The 22,500-nt window shown below is 36.0% G+C and overlaps 1 protein-coding gene across 1 annotated transcript in view; it reads left to right on the forward strand.

The window, feature by feature from the left end:
- Positions 1-752: 752 nt before the first annotated feature.
- Positions 753-22,500, forward strand: part of esyt2b (extended synaptotagmin-like protein 2b) — a 56,188-nt gene continuing 34,440 nt past the window's right edge. The window contains 7 exon segments of the mRNA XM_056461905.1: positions 753-1,418; positions 1,421-1,599; positions 9,916-9,957; positions 11,942-12,076; positions 16,039-16,115; positions 16,202-16,274; positions 19,210-19,299. Coding sequence (XP_056317880.1) covers positions 1,208-1,418; positions 1,421-1,599; positions 9,916-9,957; positions 11,942-12,076; positions 16,039-16,115; positions 16,202-16,274; positions 19,210-19,299 — 807 coding nt within the window. The 5' untranslated portion in view covers positions 753-1,207.

Here is a 22,500-nt window from a genome sequence, read left to right on the forward strand (position 1 = left end):
AGAATAAAAAAATTGAGCTAACACTGAGGAAATATAGCTACTATTTAAAGTAAACTGGATTTAAATTAATTGTGTAAAATCTGTCTTTTTAAGCATGTGTTACAACTAACCCTATGTCTGTTACAACTTGCCCCACAGGTGGGGTAAAAAGTATACTGTCATTTTTGGCAATACTGCACAGAAACCATATGTCCGGCGATCATACAACCAGTGCTCATTTGTTGGAGAGGCTTTCAGGTTGTTGGTAGAAAAACAATTGGTTTGTCTAACCCCGTGACTTTGTTTATTATTTGGCCAAAACCAAAAAGTGTTACTTTGTGCCCCGCTCTCCACTACCTTTTTTAAGTTGTAATGAAATCTGTGTTTTTTTAAACTAATGAAGACAGCAGAAGTCAGTGCTTTGTTTTAATTATTTTGCCTGCATGTCTCTTCCAAATTATTTGAAATATTTTTTTAAATAAAATATATTGTGTTCAATGGGGGAAAGTTGTTTTTTACCCAGACTTTTAAAAAGAATGTATATTAGAGCAGTAACAAAACCCTGAAACCGTGATATTTTTATCCAAGGTACCTTCAGAGTCTTATACCGACCCATACCTATTACTTTGTTGTTTATTTTGGTACTTCTTCACATTTCCGAGTGCCTCCTAGCACTACCTGCGGCCTCTAGGATAATGGGCTGAACGAACGATAAAGAAAAAGACGACACAAGTAAAACAACAACAGACACACGCAGTCAACCTGTCGGACCGTTTGATACGAAAACCTTTCTAACCTTTACTGTTGTTTAACGCCTCACGGTGTTTGTGTATGTGCGGTTGCTTGGCTGATGGTGGCACTGACCTCTCGAGAGAGGAGAGCAGCTGTGTGTGTCTGTGTGTGCGTGTGTGTGAAGCTCTCAGCTGTCTGTCATAAAGCAACACAACAGCACGCGCTTGTTCAGAGCACAGCAAACCCGACGAGGCGACAGCTGATCTCCGTCTCCACACAGCAGTCAGACACGATCTCACAATTAAAGCGAATCGGAACAGTATTCACGTCAAAATGGACTGGTGTACAGACGAACTAACGTGAAATTGATTTCTGGGATCGCTGTACCTGTGCCGCGTGCATAGGATGGTCTGAAGTAGGTGTTTACTCTTTTTTTAACCTGCAGCACAATGTTCACGTTTGACAGCCACGCGTAACATCTCATCTTGTGCTGAATATGACAGAGGACGTTATGACGGCTGTGCGCGGAAACCTTTCCCAAACAGCAGGTGCCTCGGGACAGAAGGATAACGGGCAAGCTGAGTCGACTAACGGGGCGATTCCGTGCTCGTCTTCCCCGGTGGAGCTCAGCGAGGAGCCCCTGTCCTGCAGCAGCGAGCTGACCCGCACGTGGCTGCAGTTCGCCAAGACTTTCGTCGTTATCTTCCCATATATGTCTTGGGGTATTTCGAGTTCAGCTTCAGCTGGCTTTTAATCGCACTTACGATATTTTTCTTTTGGAAAAGAAACACCAGTTCTAAGAACACCAGGCTAAACAGAGCAATGTCCATTTTTGATCCGGATGACGCTGTTAAACAAGAGCTGGAAGCTACTGAGTTACCATCATGGGTGAGTTTAATTCTTCATTGGCTGTCAAAACATCATAGGCTGCACACAAGCACTGAAAGGGGAAATTAAGAGGGAGTTTATATCTGTAGATGCTGTAAAGCCTTCTATCATTACAGGTGTAGAATAAAAATAGAAAGGGCTCTCTATGAAAGGTTTATTGTCAGTGGAAGATGTTATGACAACTTTCAGTATGATTTGTTTGGGCCATTGAGAGTGGTAATGTTGTAGGCTTAAAGTTAAAAGGATGTCATTCAGTCCAAAGAACTACAATTTGCAATAATAAATAAACAGTGAATTACTGTTTACAGGCTGTTATTTGCATCCATTCTGATGCTTGAAGCTCAACTAAGTTTGTATCCCTTGCTGATCCTGGGCTGTCAAGCGATATCATGATTGTGATCATGCACAGTATTGATATTGTGACCACTTCAAAACACTATTATTTAAACCATTAGAGTGTTGTCTAAAAGAATAATCACATTGTATTTGCAGTGATGTTTATAACAGCTTCAGATGCTTGGAGACTTAATTAGTTAGATTAATAATTAAAACATGACCATTTTTACATGTTAATCTGGTCTACTACATGCTGAAATATTGATTGAATATTCTTCTGTGACTATTCGTTGGCCTGTTGTTTTGCAATAAGGCTCCAATAGTTAACACTAGTTAATTTACCTAAACTCACAATGAAATCTACAAAACATTTTATTATTATACATGATCTAAATACTTAAGACCTAAAATGTGTTAAAATCTGATTACAAATAATACTTTTATTTAGTAATAACTAATAAAACGAAACATAACTCATTTAAACATTTTTTTTTTCATAAATTAGAAATTTGAGTTGTAAGATATTGTCATATGCTTAGTCTCAACCAGATTTGACTCTATTTTTGTCTTGTGTAAGCATTGCCTTGAGCCTCTGGCTCATCATTTAAAGCCAAGTGCAGCCAAGTAAATATATGTTGTGTAATGAGATATTTTAACCTGAATGGTGAGTGCCAAGGTCACTCTGTAAAGTTGCAAATGAGGATTTAGTGCCCTGAAGTCTGTGCACTGTGTGAATACGTTTTTGCCATTTACAGGAAAAGCTATGTGGTAAATTGTAATTAGCCACTCTCTTGTATAAAAGGTAGTAACTGTAAATAGTTTCACATGTTATTTATTTATTACTGGTCAAAACTAATAATATACTATATCATTTACAATAATAAACACTTTAAAAAAGTAAAGTACCGTATTATTATATAATTTTTTAGTAGTTTAATTTAGTGTAATAGTTTCGTCTTCTCCTTTTGTCTTATTTTTATTAGTGGTTTTTCTAGAATAGTAATGTTAACAATATATTACTTAAAATATGCGGTAATAGGTTGCAGAAGTATGCAGGCACTGGCATTCCATCTTATTAACAATAGAAACAAAACAATGTTTCTTGCAACCATAGCTGCCATTGTTTTTATTTTTACATTTAGCTGATTGGTTTTTATAAAACATGTAAAAACATGCCCACGCTGAGCTGGCCTTAGGAAAGCCATGGAAATATTAGAGGTAGAAAAAAAAGGTTGAATTTATAAATTATAGTGAGATGAGATGCCCTCCAGAGCCTTGAGAAATAGAAAAATGCCGGTGAGATTTCCATCTTGTAGGTTGAATCTCACAGTTCAAGACAGTTTTCTGTGGTCTAATAATCGATTTTTTTTATCATTGTTATTGATTATACACATACCAACTACTCTGGAACCTTAATCAAATGACATTGTTGCATGAGGCAACTTGCCCCTAGGACATCTGAAGTCTGTTGAACTGGTTTATGTTGATAAGTTTGATTTCTTGCTCTCTCTCTCTCTCTCTCTCTCTCTCTCTCTCTCTCTCTCTCTCTCTCTCTCTCTCTCTCTCTCTCTCTATCTCTATCTCTCTCACCCCCCCTCTCTCTCTTCCTCCCTCTCAAGTTCAAGTCGCTTTATTGGCATGAAATTTAAAACAGTATTGTCAAAGCATTATAAATATGTAATATATTAACATCGTCAAAGAAAAAAGAAAATACAGTAGACAATAAATAAATGACAAAAAAAATCCGATCATACATTTGATTATAATGATGCTAATAATAATACAAAAATAAAAATGTTAGATTATTTAAATTAGATACATGAATTTACATTAACCATTTCTTATGGTGTGTAGGGTGTATACATATTTTGCAGCTAGTCTAGATGTCAATTCATCCTCTCCAAGTAAATGGTAAAGTTTTTCTGAGTCATTTAAATTAAAAAATGAATTAATCAGTGTTTCAAATTGGGGAAAAATATTTCTCTAGTTGTGGTACATTTGGGGCAGAACAGAAGGAAGTGTGGTTCATCCTCTATTTGATTCCTGTCACACTGTTTACATATTATCTGTTCTTTAGGAGTCCAGAATTTTGTATGTCTGCCCTTTTCTATTTCTAGGTCATGATCAAAGAGGTGATATTTAGAAAGAAAATGTTTTTCTTTTAATTGTTTTAATGATAAATAATTTGCCAACTGTGTGGTTCTGTTTAGGATCAAATAACATTGAAGTTTAGTTTGGAGGTTGAATTGAGTTTTTAGTTTTTCATCATAATTATATTTTAATGTTTTGTCAATGTGTTTGTGAAGGTTTTGTTTGGGGACGGGTTTGGTTTGAGGTTTCTTCAGTAGTTCAGATACCAGTGTGTTTAGAGGATGAGACACTGTAGGTTTTTCATTGGCCAGAAGGGCTTTATATTGGACTGACTGGGGGTCAGACTGATGCAGGTGCAGCCAGAACTGAACAGCTCGTTTCTGAATCTCCAAGTTCAGCAGGTATAAACCAAGTTCAGCCCTGCAGGCAATGTTAGAGGTGTTTCTCTGGATTTCTAATATGTTTTTATCAATTTCTAATTGTGGTCGTTCAATTAAACTTTTATTCTAGTTTTCAAATTTTAAAACTGGTCCCCAAATTTCAGTCCCATATAGTAAGATTGGTTTGATAAAAGCGTGATATAATTTAATCCATGTTTTAGTTGGTAACTGTAACCTCTCTCTGTCTCTCTTTACAGAGAGTTTTAAAACAGTGCTTTTAAACATGCTATAAACCATGGTCTTACACTAAGAAGGATCTGATGACATGCTAGCTTCTCTCTCTGATTCTCAAGAAACGAGTGATGCATGAAGAAGATAGATTTACACATTTCATATGCTGGTTCGCTGGAAGTCGATTGATTGACTCAGTCAGACACGCGTTTGCATGAAATAAACAATAAAAAAAACTCATGCCGAAGTATGGCCTTCAGGCTTATTGCATTAGTTAAGTGCGTTACATAGTTTAAAGTAAATCTTCTTGCAGCTTTAAAATCTAACAACATTTAAAACCTTAAATTTAGGTTTTCACAGTTTTTTGACATCTTTCTCACCAGTAAGTCACAAGACAGCTCTGTATAGGCCTATTAGAAACAACAAACCATGTACATCACAGATTATCCCATTTTCATAAAATTGTCACTTATACATAGGGCTGGGTGATAAGGCAAAAATGCAATCTTGGTCATTATTTTCTATAGTGAAAGATAACGATATACAGTTGAAGCCAGAATTATATTTCCCCCCTTTAATTTTGTTTTTCTTTTTAAAATATTTCCCAAATTATGTTGAACAGGGCAAGGAAATGGGTGGTTCATTCCGCTGTGGCGACCTCTGATTAATAAAGGGACTAAGTCGAAAAAAAAATGAATGAATGAATGAATGAATGAGCAAGGAAATTTTCACAGTATGTCTGATAATATTTTTTCTTCTTAAGAAAGTCTTGTTTGCTTTATTTCGGCTAGAATAAAAGCAGTTTTTTATTTTGAATTGAGCATTTTAAGGTCAAAATTATTAGCCCCTTTAAGCTATCTCTATCACTCTCTCTCTATCTATCTAGCTATATATATATATATATTATTCGATAGTCTACAGAATACAATAACTTGCCTAATAACCCTAACCTGCCTAGTTAACCTAATTAACCTAGTTAAGCCTTTAAATGTCACTTTAAGCTGTATAGAAGTGTTGTAAAATATCTAGTCAAATATTCTGTACTGTCATTATGGCAAAGATAAAATAAATCAGTTATCAGATATATGTTATTAAAACTATTACTTTTAGAAATGTGTTTAAAAATCTTATTGTTAAACAGAATTTGGGGAAAAAATAAAGAGTGGGGCTAATAATTCTGACTTCAACTGTATATTTCAATATGTAAGTTGTTAATGCTTCCAGATTTAAAAGAGTATCCCAACAATAACTGAAGCCACAAAAATTAGAGGGTCCATTAAATGGCATAATGTTTTCAGCTGATAAATTTTCGGTGGCCAAAAATTCGGTACATCTCTAATATCAACACACTTTTAGATTCCCATTGTTGCACATTTCTGCTGTGTGTTTGGCTCTTAGGTCAATATAGAGTAAAAAAAGTCCAGAGCTTTTTATTGTTGTTGATTATAAATTTTATCAAAATTCACTATAAAATAGTTTATCGGCCCAGCCCTACTTTTAGGTATTATTCAAACAACTCTGCAGTCTGTCTACAGTTTTAAAAACAACATTTCCAGATCTCTATCTGTCTGCGGTCTATAGTCAGTGAGGAGAGATCTTCAGAGATCTCTAGTGACCATAGAAACACGGTTACCATGGGAACTTTCAGTGACTTTTCATTAATACTAAACAAAAAATTCAATATTCATATATTGAGAGAGGCTCAGAAATCCAGCTCTGTTGGTCTAAGTAGCTCTTACTGCATCCGGTGATTTATGTCTCGACTGATGGTTATGCTGAAGTGATATGAATACGTCAGTAGGACAGCTTGCTAAAGAATGTGCTGTGCTGTCATATACAATTCTCCGCTCTAAGCTACACCAACACAGTTTGGGGATGAAAATACATTCAGAGTGAGTGCACTGCAGAAGGAAGTCACACACTCTCAGCTTGTCCCTTGAGATCACAATCAAGATGCTACTTTTATAGGACAAAGAAAGACGCTAGCCTTATAGGTGCCAAAACCGCAGTGTCTTCTCACTGACTGAGGCGCAGTGTGTCCTCTGGTTAACTGATGTGGCTTACCTGGGATTTTCCTTTCGTTGTTGGCTTAGTGTCTTGGAGAGAAACATTTATGGTTTTGCAGTTGCATCTTCATGGTGATTCAAATATGGCGTATATATTTGCTTTGCTTGAGGGTACACGTGTTTCAAGTATAATGTAATGTGTGTGTGTGTGTGTGTGTGTGTGTGTGTGTGTGTGTGTCTGTGTGTGGTTGGTAAATGATTCTTTTGAAATGTTATATTTAAGTTAACTTGTTAAGAAAGGTTCGGCAGCGGAACCACGCCTCACTTTGTCTTCTTAACCAATCACCTACTCCCTGAAAACGTTCTCTCGAACCCATCCTACCTCTCTCTCTCTCTCTCTATTTCCTTGCTTCCCATTAACAATCCTATAACCCTCTCTTTACTCCTAGGTTGAATCGGGGGATCCAATTGCTCTAACAAAATATTACAGAGACGCTACCCCCACTCTGAGTCTCTGGGCATCATCCTAGGACGCCCGATCAACCTACCTACCTGTTCACTGTTTTTCCTCTTACTTCCCTTCCTCTTCATCCCTACATCCTTACAACAAAGTCTAGCTCAAAGTGTGGCTTGGTCCATGCTGTTGAACCACTTATTGATAAACTCTAGGCAAAACCAGAATTTTTTAGTTTGTTGCTCATATATGACAGCCGATATTTCAGTCTGAATTGTCATCTTATTTGTTTGACTCTGCATTGACATTTTGCAGATTTTGTGTACTGGTATTTCTTTGGTCACTCTTGAGTTTGGACAACAGCTTTTATGGTAGTCAGTGGAGGGACAGAAAGGTGCTGAAATCACTCACTGAGGACGTTTCTATGGACACCAATAATTCGATTTTAATGCGATTTAAGACAATACTCTGATTAAGAGTCGACCATGTAAACAGAGATTTTTTTATTTTTATTTTTTATTTTTTTTGATTACCTTAATCCAATTAAAGTCAACTTAAATGAGATTAAGACATGAGGAGTATGCCGATCTTAATCCATTATTGAAATGCAGTACAGTCATGTAAAGACCCTAATCAAACTATTAGCGACATGTAGGATTTTTACTATAAACCTATATTTAGAATTCTAAAATGCATGGTGCTGCGTGGCGCGACACGGTGCGTCGCCGAGTGGTGCTTCTAGTGTGCGACCCCCTTAAGCCTATCAAAGAGCACTTTCACTGTACACCAGTCTTGATTGGTCTTTTCTCAATGACTACGTTTACAAGAACATGAGTAATCGAATTATTTGCCTTAATCTGAATAAGAAAATAATATGATTAAGGTGTTTACATGAGCTGCTTTTTGAATGTTTCTTTCATGATCCCGTTTTACATGTTATAGCACATAGATTAACGTCATTGAGTCACCACACTATCAACACTTCATCCAGAATTTCATGTAATTTCAGGTGCTTCATTTTTAATTTGTCAACTTTAACTGCAGTTTGGCACTTTCACTTTTATTCAGGAGCATTTCAATCATGCCCCCTGTGACAAATGAGATATTGGATGCGAGTATGAAGTGCTGGAAAAGTGTTTAATGGAATTTGATACCACACGCCGTATAAAAGAAAAAAAAATTCTGCATTTCGGGTTGTATGTGTCTGTGGTCCTTCACTGACTCGATAGGTAGAGAGAATTAGGTCAAACAGCCGTGTGTGTATGAAATATCCTAATAATCCTTAATTTTGATTAAATTAATCAAAAATTGCTGTCTTAATCGCATTAAAATCAGATTATTGGTGTCAATAAATCATTCAAACAATCAATCAATCAATCAATCAATCATGGTGCCCAAAGCTAGATGTGTATGCACTTAACATACATCGTATGGGTTTGTGTGTTGCAGCTGGAAGGGCATCCACTGCATAAAACATATGCTTGAGTAATTGGTGCTTCATTCCACTTTGGCAACCCGTGATAGAGCAGGGACTAAGTGGAAGGAAAGTGAGTGAGTTTTGTGTGTTGAGACTTTTTTTTTTATAAGACCTCATCAATATACATGACTATCTTTTGTCTATGATGCTTAACAGATCACGTTTTCAATTACTTTTCTGATCATATTTTTGACCTTTGTCTCTTTTGGCCAGAAACCAAAATTTGCATCCATCGACTATAAAATGAACAACATTAGCATTAGGGCTGCACATATCATTTCAGCACTGATATCACAGTGTGCGCATCTGCAATAGTCACATCACAGGATGTGTACAGTTGAGTGTAGATTAGAGTTGACCACAGTTCAGATGAGGTTTGCAGTGTTTAAGCATGATAGAGTTAAGGTTTATCATTCACATGTTTTTTAAAGCCTGTGACTTTTTGTTTGAGTTCAAGAGTTTTAAAGCAGGAAATTATAATGTTTGTAGCTAAGAACTTAGAATAAAGATTCATTTGATGTAATTGTTTATACAATGAAGACTAATGCAGTGTTGTTTTATTTTTGATTATTCAATCCCTTCACCTAAATACTGTTAAACTCCATAGAAAACCACCAAGTGCTGGTTGTTTCACTTTTAGCTTTTCTCTATTGTATTTATCTGTGTTTGAAATTTGATTATTACGTCATATGCATGTTTTAAATTATATTTATATTTTATGCATTCACTGACTCACTCAAATCACCACAATTGATCTAAAATGCTAAATTCTTTCCAAATAAACTTATTCAAGCCAACTGGTGAAATTGTATTCATATCGCAATATATATATATATATATATATATATATATATATATATATATATATATATATATATATATATATATATATATATATATAGCAGAAATACAAAATGATCTCAACATCCGATTATTGCAATATCCTAAAGCCATAATTCGGTTTAATAATTGTGAACGCAGAATTAATACTAAAGCTTAATACCTAAAAGTGCTAGGTTAGTGTGTCATCTGCACCTCTCCCACTGCATGAAACAAATGCAGGCTAAGCATTTTACTTGCGCTGGGATTTAACTGCAGCTACACTCAACGCTGATGCCACTGCTGTACATGTAGACATGATGACACCACTGAAGTGAAAGAAAAGGAGAGAATAAACCTTACACTTGAATACATTACCTGTGTATATTTTTCATGACCTCTGTGTACTAAGGGCGTATGTGTGTGTGTGTTTGCCTGAGGGAATTCCTCAGACACACTGCAGTATATTTACAGAAGCTCTCTTTCATTTAAATATGATGAATTTGTCTGCTTTCTCTCCAGGTTCATTATCCAGATGTGGAGAGAGTTGAGTGGCTAAATAAGGTGAGTGAATCATGAATTAACGTTTGACTGTCCGTCATCATCCCTAAGTAGTCCTCATCCACCATTCTCCAATACATGTGTCTGCAGTTACTAATCTGGAATCTGATACTCTCTCGCTCTCTCTCTCTTTCTCTCTGGGGTATTATTGGTTGTGCACCGCTGATATAATCCACTGCACTTGCTCATGTTACGCTACTTATAACCACCATTTTTCACCCTCTGTGTCAAAAATGAAAACCCTCAGGGTGGAAAAATGCAGCTGTGTAATCAGCTGCTTTTATTTTTAAATATTCATTGTACATATACATCCAGTGGCTCCCAGTCTTCATAAAACTTTCCTGATTTGAATTTTTCATTGGCATCTTGCCCAGTGGTGAAATGTATGTACCTGAATGGCCTCATGCTTCTGCAAAATAAGTCTGCAACATTCAAAATCATGCAAAACTATTTACATGAAACACTGCAGAGTCTCTGATGTTTTAAACTCAACGAAGGAGAGTTAACAACTCTCATTGTTTTGTATAATACAAATTAACCAACGTTTTACAACTTAATTTAATGTCTCAATTTCATATAAATGTGACATTATAAAAACATACATGCACAGTACAGTACATTATGAATATTAATTTGCTTACAAGTGTGTATAAATCTGTTGTGTCATTGCAGTAAGCATGCCTGTACAGTTTTCATGGTGGGATTGTTTTCAGATGTTTTGAGTATTTACACATAGTCAAGTTCCAACATGTTCCAGGCCTGTTCATACGAATGCTGTTTACCTCGATGTAATCCACTACCTTTTACACAGATTTTTTTGTGAACGCCATCACTTTGGAATTATTCATTCATTTTCCTTTGGATTAGTCTCTTTATTCATCAGGGGTTGCCACAGCAGAATGAACCATCAACTTATTCAGCATAAGTTTTACGCAGCGGATGCCCTTCCATCTGCAACCCAGTACTGGGAGACACACTCATTCACACAGAAATACACTACAGCCAATTTAGTTTATTCAATTCACCTACACTGCATGTCTTTGGACTGTGGGGGAAACCGGAGCACCTGGAGGAAACCCACGCGAACACAGGGAGAACATGCAAACTCTCACACAGAAATGCCAACTGACCGGTGCCAATGGCTTAGTGCTTAGTGCAGGGGTGCCCAAACTCGGTCACGGAGGGCTGGTGTACTGCAGATTTTAGCTCCAACTTGCCTCAACACACCTGCAAGGATGTTTCTAGAAAGCTAGTAAGAGCTTGAATAGCTAGCCCAGGTCTGTCTGATTAGGGTTGGAACTAAACTTTGCAGGACACCGGCCCTCCAGGACAGAGTTTGGGCACCCCTCCGGTGTTCATGGCGATCCGAGTTCGATTCCTGCCTCGAGGTCCTATGCCGACCCTTCCCCTCTTTCCTCTCCCAACGCTTTCCTGTGTATATTCTCTACTATCCTATCAATAAAAACCACAAAAAAATTTAATAAATTATATAGAATTGCCAACTGGCCCAGCCAGGACTCCAACCAGCGACCTTCTTGCTGTGAGACGACCGTGTTAACCACTGAGCCACCGTGTCGCCCCTCTTGGGAATCATAAATTATAAAACTGAGCTACTCAGATATTCATATTCTGTATAATTTATTCACACTGTAGTGTGTACATTTGTTTTGCACTATTTTTAAAAAATGGGATTTGGACATTTGTGTATTTAAAAAATAATATCTGTATTTTTTTATGCTATAAGAAATGGAAAAGCATGAAAATATCAATATCTCACTCAGGATACAGATAGAACTTTATAATTCTGAAGTAGCAACACAGTAACTGTTTTGTTTTTAGCAAATGTAGCCATGACAGTAACAAACGACAGTTAAACTGCTCTATTAACAAATGAGTTTCAGTAGCAGCGGGAATCAAAGATGCCTCAAGTGCCTCATTTGTCCTCTGTCGCAAAAAGTGCTAAACAGAAACCCTCTTTACTTTTCAGACGGTGAACCAGATGTGGCCTTACGTGTGTCAGTTTGTTGAGAAGTTTTTTAAGGAAACAATTGAGCCAGCCATCAAAGAATCCAATGCACACCTCAGTACATTCAGCTTCACCAAGATCGATCTGGGTGATAAGGTATGCAGTTCTCACGGCCTATCAACATTCATCTCTCACTGATGCCATTCTATTAGAAGACATGCAAATCTCTGCTCCCGTGTTTAGCAGAACATCAGTCAAGCTGGCTTGTGTTTTGCAGAACTTTGCCAAATCCGTTTTACATTTAATACAAAAGCACCATCGTAGTCGTCCTGCATATCCTTTGTATTTTATCTGCAAGGCCACAGGTTTGCATAGTAATGTTGGCACAATACTGGAAATTCCAACTTTGATATGATACCTTGAAAAATGTCGAAATTTAAAACCATTTTTAATACCTTGGGGAACAAATTCCACAACATTAAAAGTATGCAAATGAAGTAAAAAGAGAAAAAGTAACTAAACCACATAATGCTTATATCAGGTACATCAGCAGACCAGAAGTCCAAAAGACCATAAATTAAGAACAAAAGGCAAAAAAATAAATAAATTAGTGCAATGTCATCTTATTATCTGATTAAAATCAAAAGTGTTAAAATCTTTATATTATTATTAATTATTCATCTCCCTTCTGGTGAGAAGAGAGAGTGTGAGAGAGCAAAGCCAGTATTGATACTAACCAAAAGCAAGATTGTATCATTTAGAATATTTCAGTATCAATATTTATCGAGATATGGATATATTTGACAACACTACCTCATAGACAGACAATATGAGTATGGTTGTGATATTGTCTTCTATCCACATCAACTTTCCATTATTTACTGTGTGGTCACCAAAATCTTAATTAAGAAATAATTTAAAAAACTAAAAATAAAGGGTAACACTTCATTGGGGGGTTGCAGTTGGGCGCAATCGCAAAGTGAAGAGCGGAGGGGGGGATGTTTGCCTATCGCAAAGTGAAGAGCGGGAGGTGGTGGGGGTGGTCGATTGAGCAAGAGGGCCACCTCGGCCAATGAGGGCAAAGGGGCAGTGGCTCTAGCCACCAGGCCACCCCCCTGTGCACAGCCCTGGTTGCTCGTGTGTGGCTTTACAGTGTGTCCAGCCCAACCTAAATCTTTACAGCCTCTATATATGTTTTAGTTATTAATTGTATATATTTATTAGCAGAATAGAATTACAGCAGTGTAGTGAAACATTTTAAGTTTGTGCTGTTGTGTCCGACACATGCTTTCAGTTCTATCTTTTAACATTTTATGCAATGTATCACCTAGATGATGTTTTGTTTTCTCTCAGAAAATTAGTATACGCCACATATAGTTTATGTATGTCTGTTTTATTCTGTAAACCACTCCTTTTTGTTATCATTTCTTACAAATTTAAAATAAAAATGTCATTTAATGCTTTTTTGGCATAAAATTAAAAAAAGTTGCCATGTTTTCAGACATGTTTATATTAACTTTTAAACAAAGCAATACCAATGAGTTTTAACTTCAGAAGACTCAAGCAATCAATATTTGAAAAAATAAATATTTTTGCCTGATTTTCAACAAAAACAAATCCAGACAAAGAAAGTTTCAAATGAAAATTTATTTGATTAATTGTTTGAAAGAAATGTTATCCAAACTTAAAAGAATTAACATTTTGCTCAAGCCCATTCCTTTGAGAAAATGATCTCTCTCACTCACACACTCACTTGCGCACACACACTTTGAAAAGCTGATAAGATCTAAAAAATCTTAAACATTCAAATGCCAGTAATTTGTAGCTTGTATCACATCCCATTTTACAGTGGCTACTCTTCAAAAGAATTCAACCTTCTGTAACATGATTTTTTTTAAAAATATGCATAAATATATATTTTTTATAATTATTAGTCTGTCAGAAGGCAATTGATCCAGTCTGAGACAGTGTTACTGTACTAGTGTGTATACCTGATTACAGCAGCAGGCAACTTTGATGCTTTTTAATCCTTTAAACAGTTAGAAAAGAGTCAGCTGACCACTGCTGTAAGAAAAACTACACACTCCATACAACTGAGTAAATATAATTAAGCTTAATTTCAAAGGCCTCTCCAAACATCTCATTGTGAATATCTGGTTTGTGCAGTGAACAGTTCACAATGGGATTTGATGTCAATGTAGCTTGTATTGTAATGCTTGAAACAGTCATGTATGCAATGTTTTTTCTAATTTTTATGCTCACTACCTGAGCGGTCCCTTGGACCAAAGCGAGCAGCATAAGACGTGTGTGGTCATGTAAGCATTACATCCATCCAAGTTATATGGTTTATTATAAGAATTAAATTACAGCAATTACATTTCTGTTAGAATACTTTTCACAGTATATGTATTAATTCCTGTACTTTTATCATAAACTGACAAATCAACCATTTGGTAGAGGTTGATATTTTAGAAATATGGGATGTGTTGAAAAAAGTGCTTTGAGTGTTTATACAGCATTAAAGGTGCAGTATGTAAGTTTGACACCCAGTGGTTGAACTAGGTATTGCACAAATGGTTCAAAAACACATGCAAGTGCAGGTTGCCAGATTAAGGACCAACAGGAATGTGCCTGACTATCGAGCCTAAAGGTTTATTTAAGGCTGATTTAAACCGTGTTCTAAATAAAAGCAACGCCACACGATAGAAGGAATATTTTCAATATTGAAAGGTGTTTTTTGTCCTAACCAACACCTTAAATATATATTTTAGAAACGGCTTCTATTTTTGACAGCTGAACAACAGGATAAATTGACAACGTTTACCTCAGGTACACCTCATGTGCTTTATTCAGTGTTAAATGCAAACAATGTGAGTTTGAATGCCATTTTACATGACATTTATTGCCATACTACTGAAAGCAGCAGCAGATAGTTCACCTCAGATCTTTAACCATTTGAAATTGAACTTTAGGACTATGACTCGTGTAAACCAACACATATCAGTGATTCAGCTTGTACATTTAATAATATTAAAGAGGTTTAATATGTAATAATTAGATTATATACCTTACCATTTTGTTGGAGTGCAGTGAGTGCACATATATTCTGTGCTTCTGAATGGTTGTATTTAAATTAATTTAAATTAAACAGCCAAATTGCTTATCACTGCAAATCTCGACACGTAGCGTGCTTACATAATGTTTACATTTGTAATATTTATATTATTTGCTAATTAATAACATCGTCTGGAACTCTGAATCTGTGTCTCATTTCGGAGTCTGCTAGTGTCTGCCGGAGGTCGCATTTCGGTCTCGGATGCACACTTTGAAAGCCTTCATGACTGATTGAATAAAATACGTGGTTTTCCACCACCAAGGCAACTCGGGGTGCTGAAATATAATTGACAGCCATTCCGGCCACACCTGCCAACACTCCAGTTTTTCTCTAGAGTCTCCTGTATTTTAGACCCATCTCCCACCACCTCCCGTTTTTTAATTCCTTCTGGAAAACTCCTGTAATTTCATCCCTCCCCCAGTCTTCAGCTTTTTGATAGAGTCTATAACACCCCTGGGCCGCAAACTTTGGTATAGTTTCCGATCACAGTGGTTGGTCCATAATACAGTTTCTAACACCACAGTAAAGTTACTAACCTGGTTCTCAACTGTTATTCAGACAAGCACACACACAGCATAAAATAAGACAACAGGATTTTGCACTGTAAAGCACAACAGGGTAATTTACTGTACATTCTAAACATGGGTCATCCGTTGAGGCAACACTCTGAATAAAATTCTCCCACGTTCACATCTCACAAAATCATTTCTATCATAATATCAGTATACTAATCTAGTCAGTCTGAACTGTGTATATTGTTTGTGTCACCTTTCATTCCTCATTGAAGACATTGCTTGACAACTTGCAATAAAAAGCTTCACATTGCATCAGAAGTAGAAAGTCTGACGTAAGAAATGTAAACCTTTTGGAAAAGCTGACCAGCTGTCAGATGGAAATAGTGGATGTAGTCAGGGCTCTGTGAAGGAATGCATGCTGGTTAAAGAAATGTCACCCTGCCCCACCCCTCCCCCCTGACGGACATCTGCATTCATCTCTGTCACAGCCTCTCAGGATCAATGGGGTCAAAGTTTACTCGGAGAATGTGGACAAACGGCAGATCATCATGGACCTTCAGATCAGGTGACGTCACTGTGATGAGTCTTCTTGATGTCTTTTGATCCTCCTGGCTGTGCTGCTGCTTTCATTACTTGTCTTTTCTTTTACAGTTATGTTGGAAACACTGAAATCGATGTAGATGTCAAAAGGTACTACTGCAGAGCAGGGATCAAAAGTATACAGGTATGTTTTTATATCGTCTCATAAAACATATTCTCTGCTCTTGTTGTTTTCCACTATCATTTGTTCACAACACATATACAGCAGCCCATGTTATGTATGGCATCTTCCACTGAACTTGTCTCCGTGACCCAATAGATTATGTTAGCCAAGGCCAGAGAGTTAATTTGTTGGATACGGAGAAGCTCTTTCCTATATTGTGATGCAACCACGTGTTTCATGGAAGGAATCCAGTCGACTGAACGGAGCCTATTTTTACAGAAAGGGTGTGTGTATTTATAGGGAGGCGTGTAACCAAATACTGAATTGCCCTTGTACTGTTTTGTAGTACAGGATCGGAAAGATAAACTCATGCTCACACAATGACTGTTCTGTGCATGATTTATGTGTTTGTTGCAGTTTGTCACATTTAGAGTGTAGCAGAGCAATCTCTCCATGTACGATGCTGTGTTTATGATGTATGATGTAGCAGAAGAGAGCTGTCTTTTAGCATTCTACTTTTTCTCTATGGTAGTATCATAGTGAAGTGCAAGGCCTGGTTTTAAGAGCTCTTGTAAAGTAACCACTCGCTGATTAAAAAAATGGGGGAAAAAATTCTAAAGATATATCACAAGTTACGTGTCTTGTTTTATTTTAATTGCTGACTTTTAGCTGAAATTTTGTTTTTAAAATTTGTAGGGCAGAGCAAGTTTATTCCTATATCACCTTTCATGCAGTTTTAATTTACTCTTATGTGCTGTTGAAGATATTTTCTTCCACTTTAGAGTGATTTTGAGTCTTAATTTGGCCATAACTTTTTGTGTGTTTCAGCTAGCGGAATGATTTTTGATGACAAATCTTACTTTGACAGATATTTTGAGAATATGCTTTGAATTAAAAACAAAACTCAATGATACACTCTGGGCAAATTTACTACCCTTTTCTTATGTTAGGTATGAACGCATCCACTGAATTAAACTGCTGTAAAAATGCATCAGATTTTTTTCTTCACATTTTTTTGCATTACTCTGTCAATTAACCTCAGTCTTGATCAAAAGTACTAAATTGTTTAGAAAATTACAGGGTTTTAATTCTTTAATTGCCAGATTCATAAATGTTGTCACTGATTTGGTGAAAAAATGTTAAAAGTAATTGTGGACTTGATTTTTTTACTTTTTATCAGTCTTTTTGATGCATTGTTTTTGATTGATTTAAATTTTTTATACTCAATTTGTGGCGGTTTTTGCCCCATTGACTTCCGCTATAACCACATTTTTAATTACAAAACCATGACACCATACAATCATAATCCTTTAGATAGACCTGTAAAAAAAGCTTAGTTTCTGAATTTTATATGGAGTACAACAGCAAATTAAAGTGTGTGTATGTGTCAGTGACCTTTACGCACTTACCTTGGTGTGTCTGAGAAAATCAAAATATGGATCTCCGCTCTCAGAACTACATGGAGTAAAAAAAAAAAACAAAGATTGTGTATTTACGCACCATCAAATGTGGTTATAATGGGAATCAATGGGCCAAAAACAGCCACCAACAGTACATTAGGGAGAAAAAATAAAAATCTAACAATGCATCAAAGGCAATGTTGTTACTAATCGTTCACATGTCCAAAAGGTAAAATAAAATTCAGTCCACACACTGCAAAATATGCTTTTCTTACTTAGATTATCTAAAAATGCGTATATCAAGAAGCATTTTCTAGACAAGCAAAACATATTGTTTTGTTTTTAGAAATAATATGCCAATATTAAGTGAGTTTTTCCTTAAAACAAGCAAAATAATCTGCCTATGGGTTAAGCAAAATAATCTTGTTTTTCCTTTGGCATAAGATTATTTTGCTCACCCCATTTGCAGATTATTTTGCTTGTTTTAATGAAAAACTCACTTAATTTTGGCATATTATTTCTTAAAACAAGACAATATGTTTGGAAAAATAAATGGAAAATGGAAGAATAAAATAAGAGACATAAGAAACAAATAAGCTCAAATGTTAAATTTCCGTTTACGTTGCATTCCTCCTCAAGTGGGTCCAAACTTGATTTTTTTCTTTTTCTATTGAACACTAAATTAGATATTTAGAAGAAAGATGATAAGCTGTAATAAAAAAACAACTATTATAGAAGTCAATGGTTACAGGTTTCTAGATTTCTCCAAATATCTTCTTTTGTGTTTAACAGAAGAAAATCAAGCAGGTTTGAAACCATTAAAGTAAACGATGGCAGAATTACCAGTGTTGGGTGAACTATCCCTTTAATATATGCATCGGCTGATCTTGTATAACCTTGTTCCACGCATTGTGATTCTGCAAATGACTGCTCGAAGGACATTGCCTTGAATTTATTTGTTCTCATTAGCAGCTCTTTGCTAATGACAGTTTGTTTAAAACAGAAGCTTATAATTCTGAATCTCAGAGCGGCAGGGATGGTTGTGGAGGTAAATGTCCTTTAGTACATCACTGAGCATATGTGGAGTGCTGTCAGGAGCAAAATAAATAAATGCATCAGTGTCAAGATCCTGAAACATTCATCATTAGCCTGAGGTACATAGAGGTTGGCTTGACAGTGCCTCTCTCTCTCTCTCTGCAAAAAACATATCCTTGTTTTTCAGAAATTCTAACCATCCTTAGAATGCAATATTTTACTTGAGAAACCAATTTTAAATTGAATCTGAAAACTCTGAATTACTGGAAAATAAGAAAGCACTGTCCTGTCATTCTGTTCAGAGATTACTTGGCTCATGGTAATGAAGCATTAAAAATGTTTTCTTGAAGCCAATATGCTTTAATTTAATATCATCTGGTGAAGACCATTTCTGTTTTTTTATGCGTGATATTTAATAGTTACTTAACAAGAGGAGGATACACACCAAATTCTCTAGAGAGATTTCCTCACACGTTTCAACATTTAATGTAATATGTCACTCTCATTTTGTGTGTGAATAGCTACATGGAGTTCTGCGGGTGATTCTTGAGCCACTTTTGGGGAATATGCCGCTGGTTGGTGCCTTTTCCCTCTTCTTCCTCAAGAAGCCAGTAAGTTATGAACTCAAATACTTCAGTATTACGGTTTGTCTTTATTGCCTGATGTAGACTCAAGTCATTTAGCTTGTTTCTAATATCATTTGGTATTGTAATTTCTGCAGCATCTGGGGCTGGTTACATAAACGTGTCAGACCAGACTTTAAAAAAAAACTTTTTTTTTGCTTGTATTTTCAAGACTGCTCATATCCGTTTACAGTGACTTCTAAAAAAAGGTTGATCGCAAGACTTGTTTGGCTAAATGCTTTTGTTGGTCAAACTAGTTGGTCTACATTTGCTGCCTGTTCTCTTGGACTCATGCTCATCTTGAATCTACATGTGTGCATTTTTCCAAAAATATAGTTTTTTTTCTCCATTATATTCATTCATTCATTTTCCTTTGGCTTAGTCCCTGATTATCAAGGGCTGCCTACTATTCCAGCATATGTTTTTAGCAGCAGATTCCCTTCCAGCCACAACCCAGCTCACACATTCACACTCACACACACACACACACACACACACACACACACACACACACACACACACACACACTTGTAGTGCATGTCTTTGGACTGTTGGGGAATACGCGTTTGTGTGTATATATATATATATATATATATATATATATATATATATATATATATATATATACACATACCAGTGACCTTGCTGTGAGGCGACAGCACTACCTACTGCGTCGCCCACTTTCATTCATTCATTTTCTTTTCACTTGGTCTCTTTATTCATCAGGGGTTGCCACAGCGGAATGAACCGCCAACTTGTCCAGCATATGTTTTGCGCAGCCGATGCCCTTCCATCTGCAACCCATCACTGGAAAACACCCATGCACACTCATACACGATGGACAATTTAGCTTTCCCAATTCACCTATAACGCATGTCTTTGGGCTTGTGGGACTCACACAGATATGCCAACTGACCCAGTCGAGGCTCTAACCAGCAACCTTCTTAGTGTGAGCGACAGCGCTAACCGTTGCGCCACCGGGCTGCCATATAATAGACTTTTTATAAACAATTGATTACAGGTCCAACATAAAATTCATTAAATAAAATGCTAGATGTAAACATTTGACTTTCAAGATGCTGTTATTCATGTTTCTGTCTGCATCCCTATAATGGCAAAAAAAAGATGCATGTCATGGAAGGAGTGTCTTAGTGAAGCCAGATTAGATAAGAAGACAAGACTCAACATCAGAAGGTTGGAATGTGAGTGGGCAGATGCTTGGTTCTTGTTAACAAGCCTGAAATACTTAGTTTTCAGTGTGTGTAGTGTGTATAATGGAAATCCCCAGGAATGTACATGTCAGAGGTGGTCAGCTGTGTGTGATGTTTGCTGCTGAATGACTTAGATTCATATCTGCACATTGTGGTAATTCTTGATTAAGGAGCAGTGACGGTGTGAAGGTTTCTTCCTGAATATGACAGTGAGTGAGTGAGTGACATTAGGGCTGCTGTCAATTTGTCTGTGTAATCAAAAATGATAATTAGTTGACATCAAAATCTTTAATTGACTTTTGATTTTATTTTATTTTTAAATTTTGAATTAGTTGTCACACTTTGATTAAAATAACCTCCGTATGCTAATTATAAACCACTAAATTACCAACCTTTATCTAAAAAAAAGAAATATCAGTTCAGTAATGAAGTATTTAACATATGAAAACAATTCTATGTGTGCGCATTTGTGTTCAGTAGGAATGTCACGTACATTTACTGTATATAGCGCAGTTCATTGGTAATGTTGGTTTCACTTTCCCTATATTACAACATCAAATCTCTGTCTTGCTCCTGCTAAATATAAAATCAATCTTCCAAACTTTTATGACCATCGTTTGGTCAGGAATATTAGGATAAGTACAAAAACATGAAAGAGAAGAGATGAAAGGAGAAGGCTGATTTTCTTCAGCCAAACATAAAGCGAGTGTGTACATATTTATTGGGAAAGATAATTAAAGTTCTTAATTCTAAAATATTGTTTAATTTTTGTTTCTTTCCATGTTTAAAAATGTTACAGCCTGTTTTGTTTTTTTAAAAGTTTTTAATGCATTTTCTACAAATAATACAGATGTGAGGTAATGAACTGCACTCACTTTGAAAATTACGGTCATTGTAAGCCTTTTAAGAAATTTAATATAAGTGTTTCTTTTGCAAATTATAATTAAGAAACTCCTTGTTTTCACAGACCACTCCAGCACCCGTTTGTCACTCAGTTAATGGGCTCTATGCACAGCTAGTGTTTTTCAGCCAATGATGAACTTTCAGTGAAAGCTTTATGTGACTATTTTTAATATCATAAGGTTACTATTACAGCATCAATGTTGTAATGTAACTCAAATATAATCAGTTAAATAGACTTAAGCATCCATTTGGTTGTTAAAGCGTAAAAGACACATTAGATAGATGTTTTGGGCAACCTCAAGTAAAGAAAAATGTGTGTCAAATGTTTTTGTGCCGACTGCTATCAAAAATTTAAATACTGGGTTCTATGTATAGGGTTTTAAATTGAGTTTTTAATGTGATTTTTGTGATGACATTGAGTTTATTTGTGTTGCCTGTTTATTCTGTGATATGTGTAAAATACACCCTGATGTGGTTGTGTGAAGCAAAAGATAAATTTCCACTTGTGGAAAATAAAGAAAGTAAAGTAAAAGTAAAAAGAAAATATGAAAGACCGAAGATGAAAGAAAAATATGAAGGCGCCGTCATTAGCAGCAGGCAAGCGCAGAAACGCAATTGAAAATACTGGGGTAAAATTAATTTCCATATAAGACAAGGCGCTGAAAAATATAATTTAATGCTGGGCTTCTTGCTTGGTCTGAGACCCACTTTATATTGTATCTCAGGACAATTAACCAGAAGCCCTGAGGCTGGTTGACTGAATTTAAAAGTCTGTGTGCATACAGTATACCACATATTAAGAGAGTTGCTGCATTACATAATAAGAGCCCTTCAAAAATTGTATTTAACCACTGTTGTCCTTAAAAAAAAACTGGCCATAAACATGTTTTTAAAAAGCTCTTATAATGTAATGCAGCTTCAAACAATAATGAAATTATTGACACCCTGGGGTGCTGGATATGTCTGTGGAAACAGGAAAATTTTCATTACAAAATTCATTACAAAAACTGATCCTCAACGAAACCTCTCTTAATATTGCAGCCTTATCCTATTAGGAGTTCTTTGTGCAAACAAA

This window comes from Danio aesculapii, chromosome 7, assembly GCF_903798145.1.
Source record: "Danio aesculapii chromosome 7, fDanAes4.1, whole genome shotgun sequence".
Lineage (NCBI taxonomy): Eukaryota > Metazoa > Chordata > Actinopteri > Cypriniformes > Danionidae > Danio > Danio aesculapii.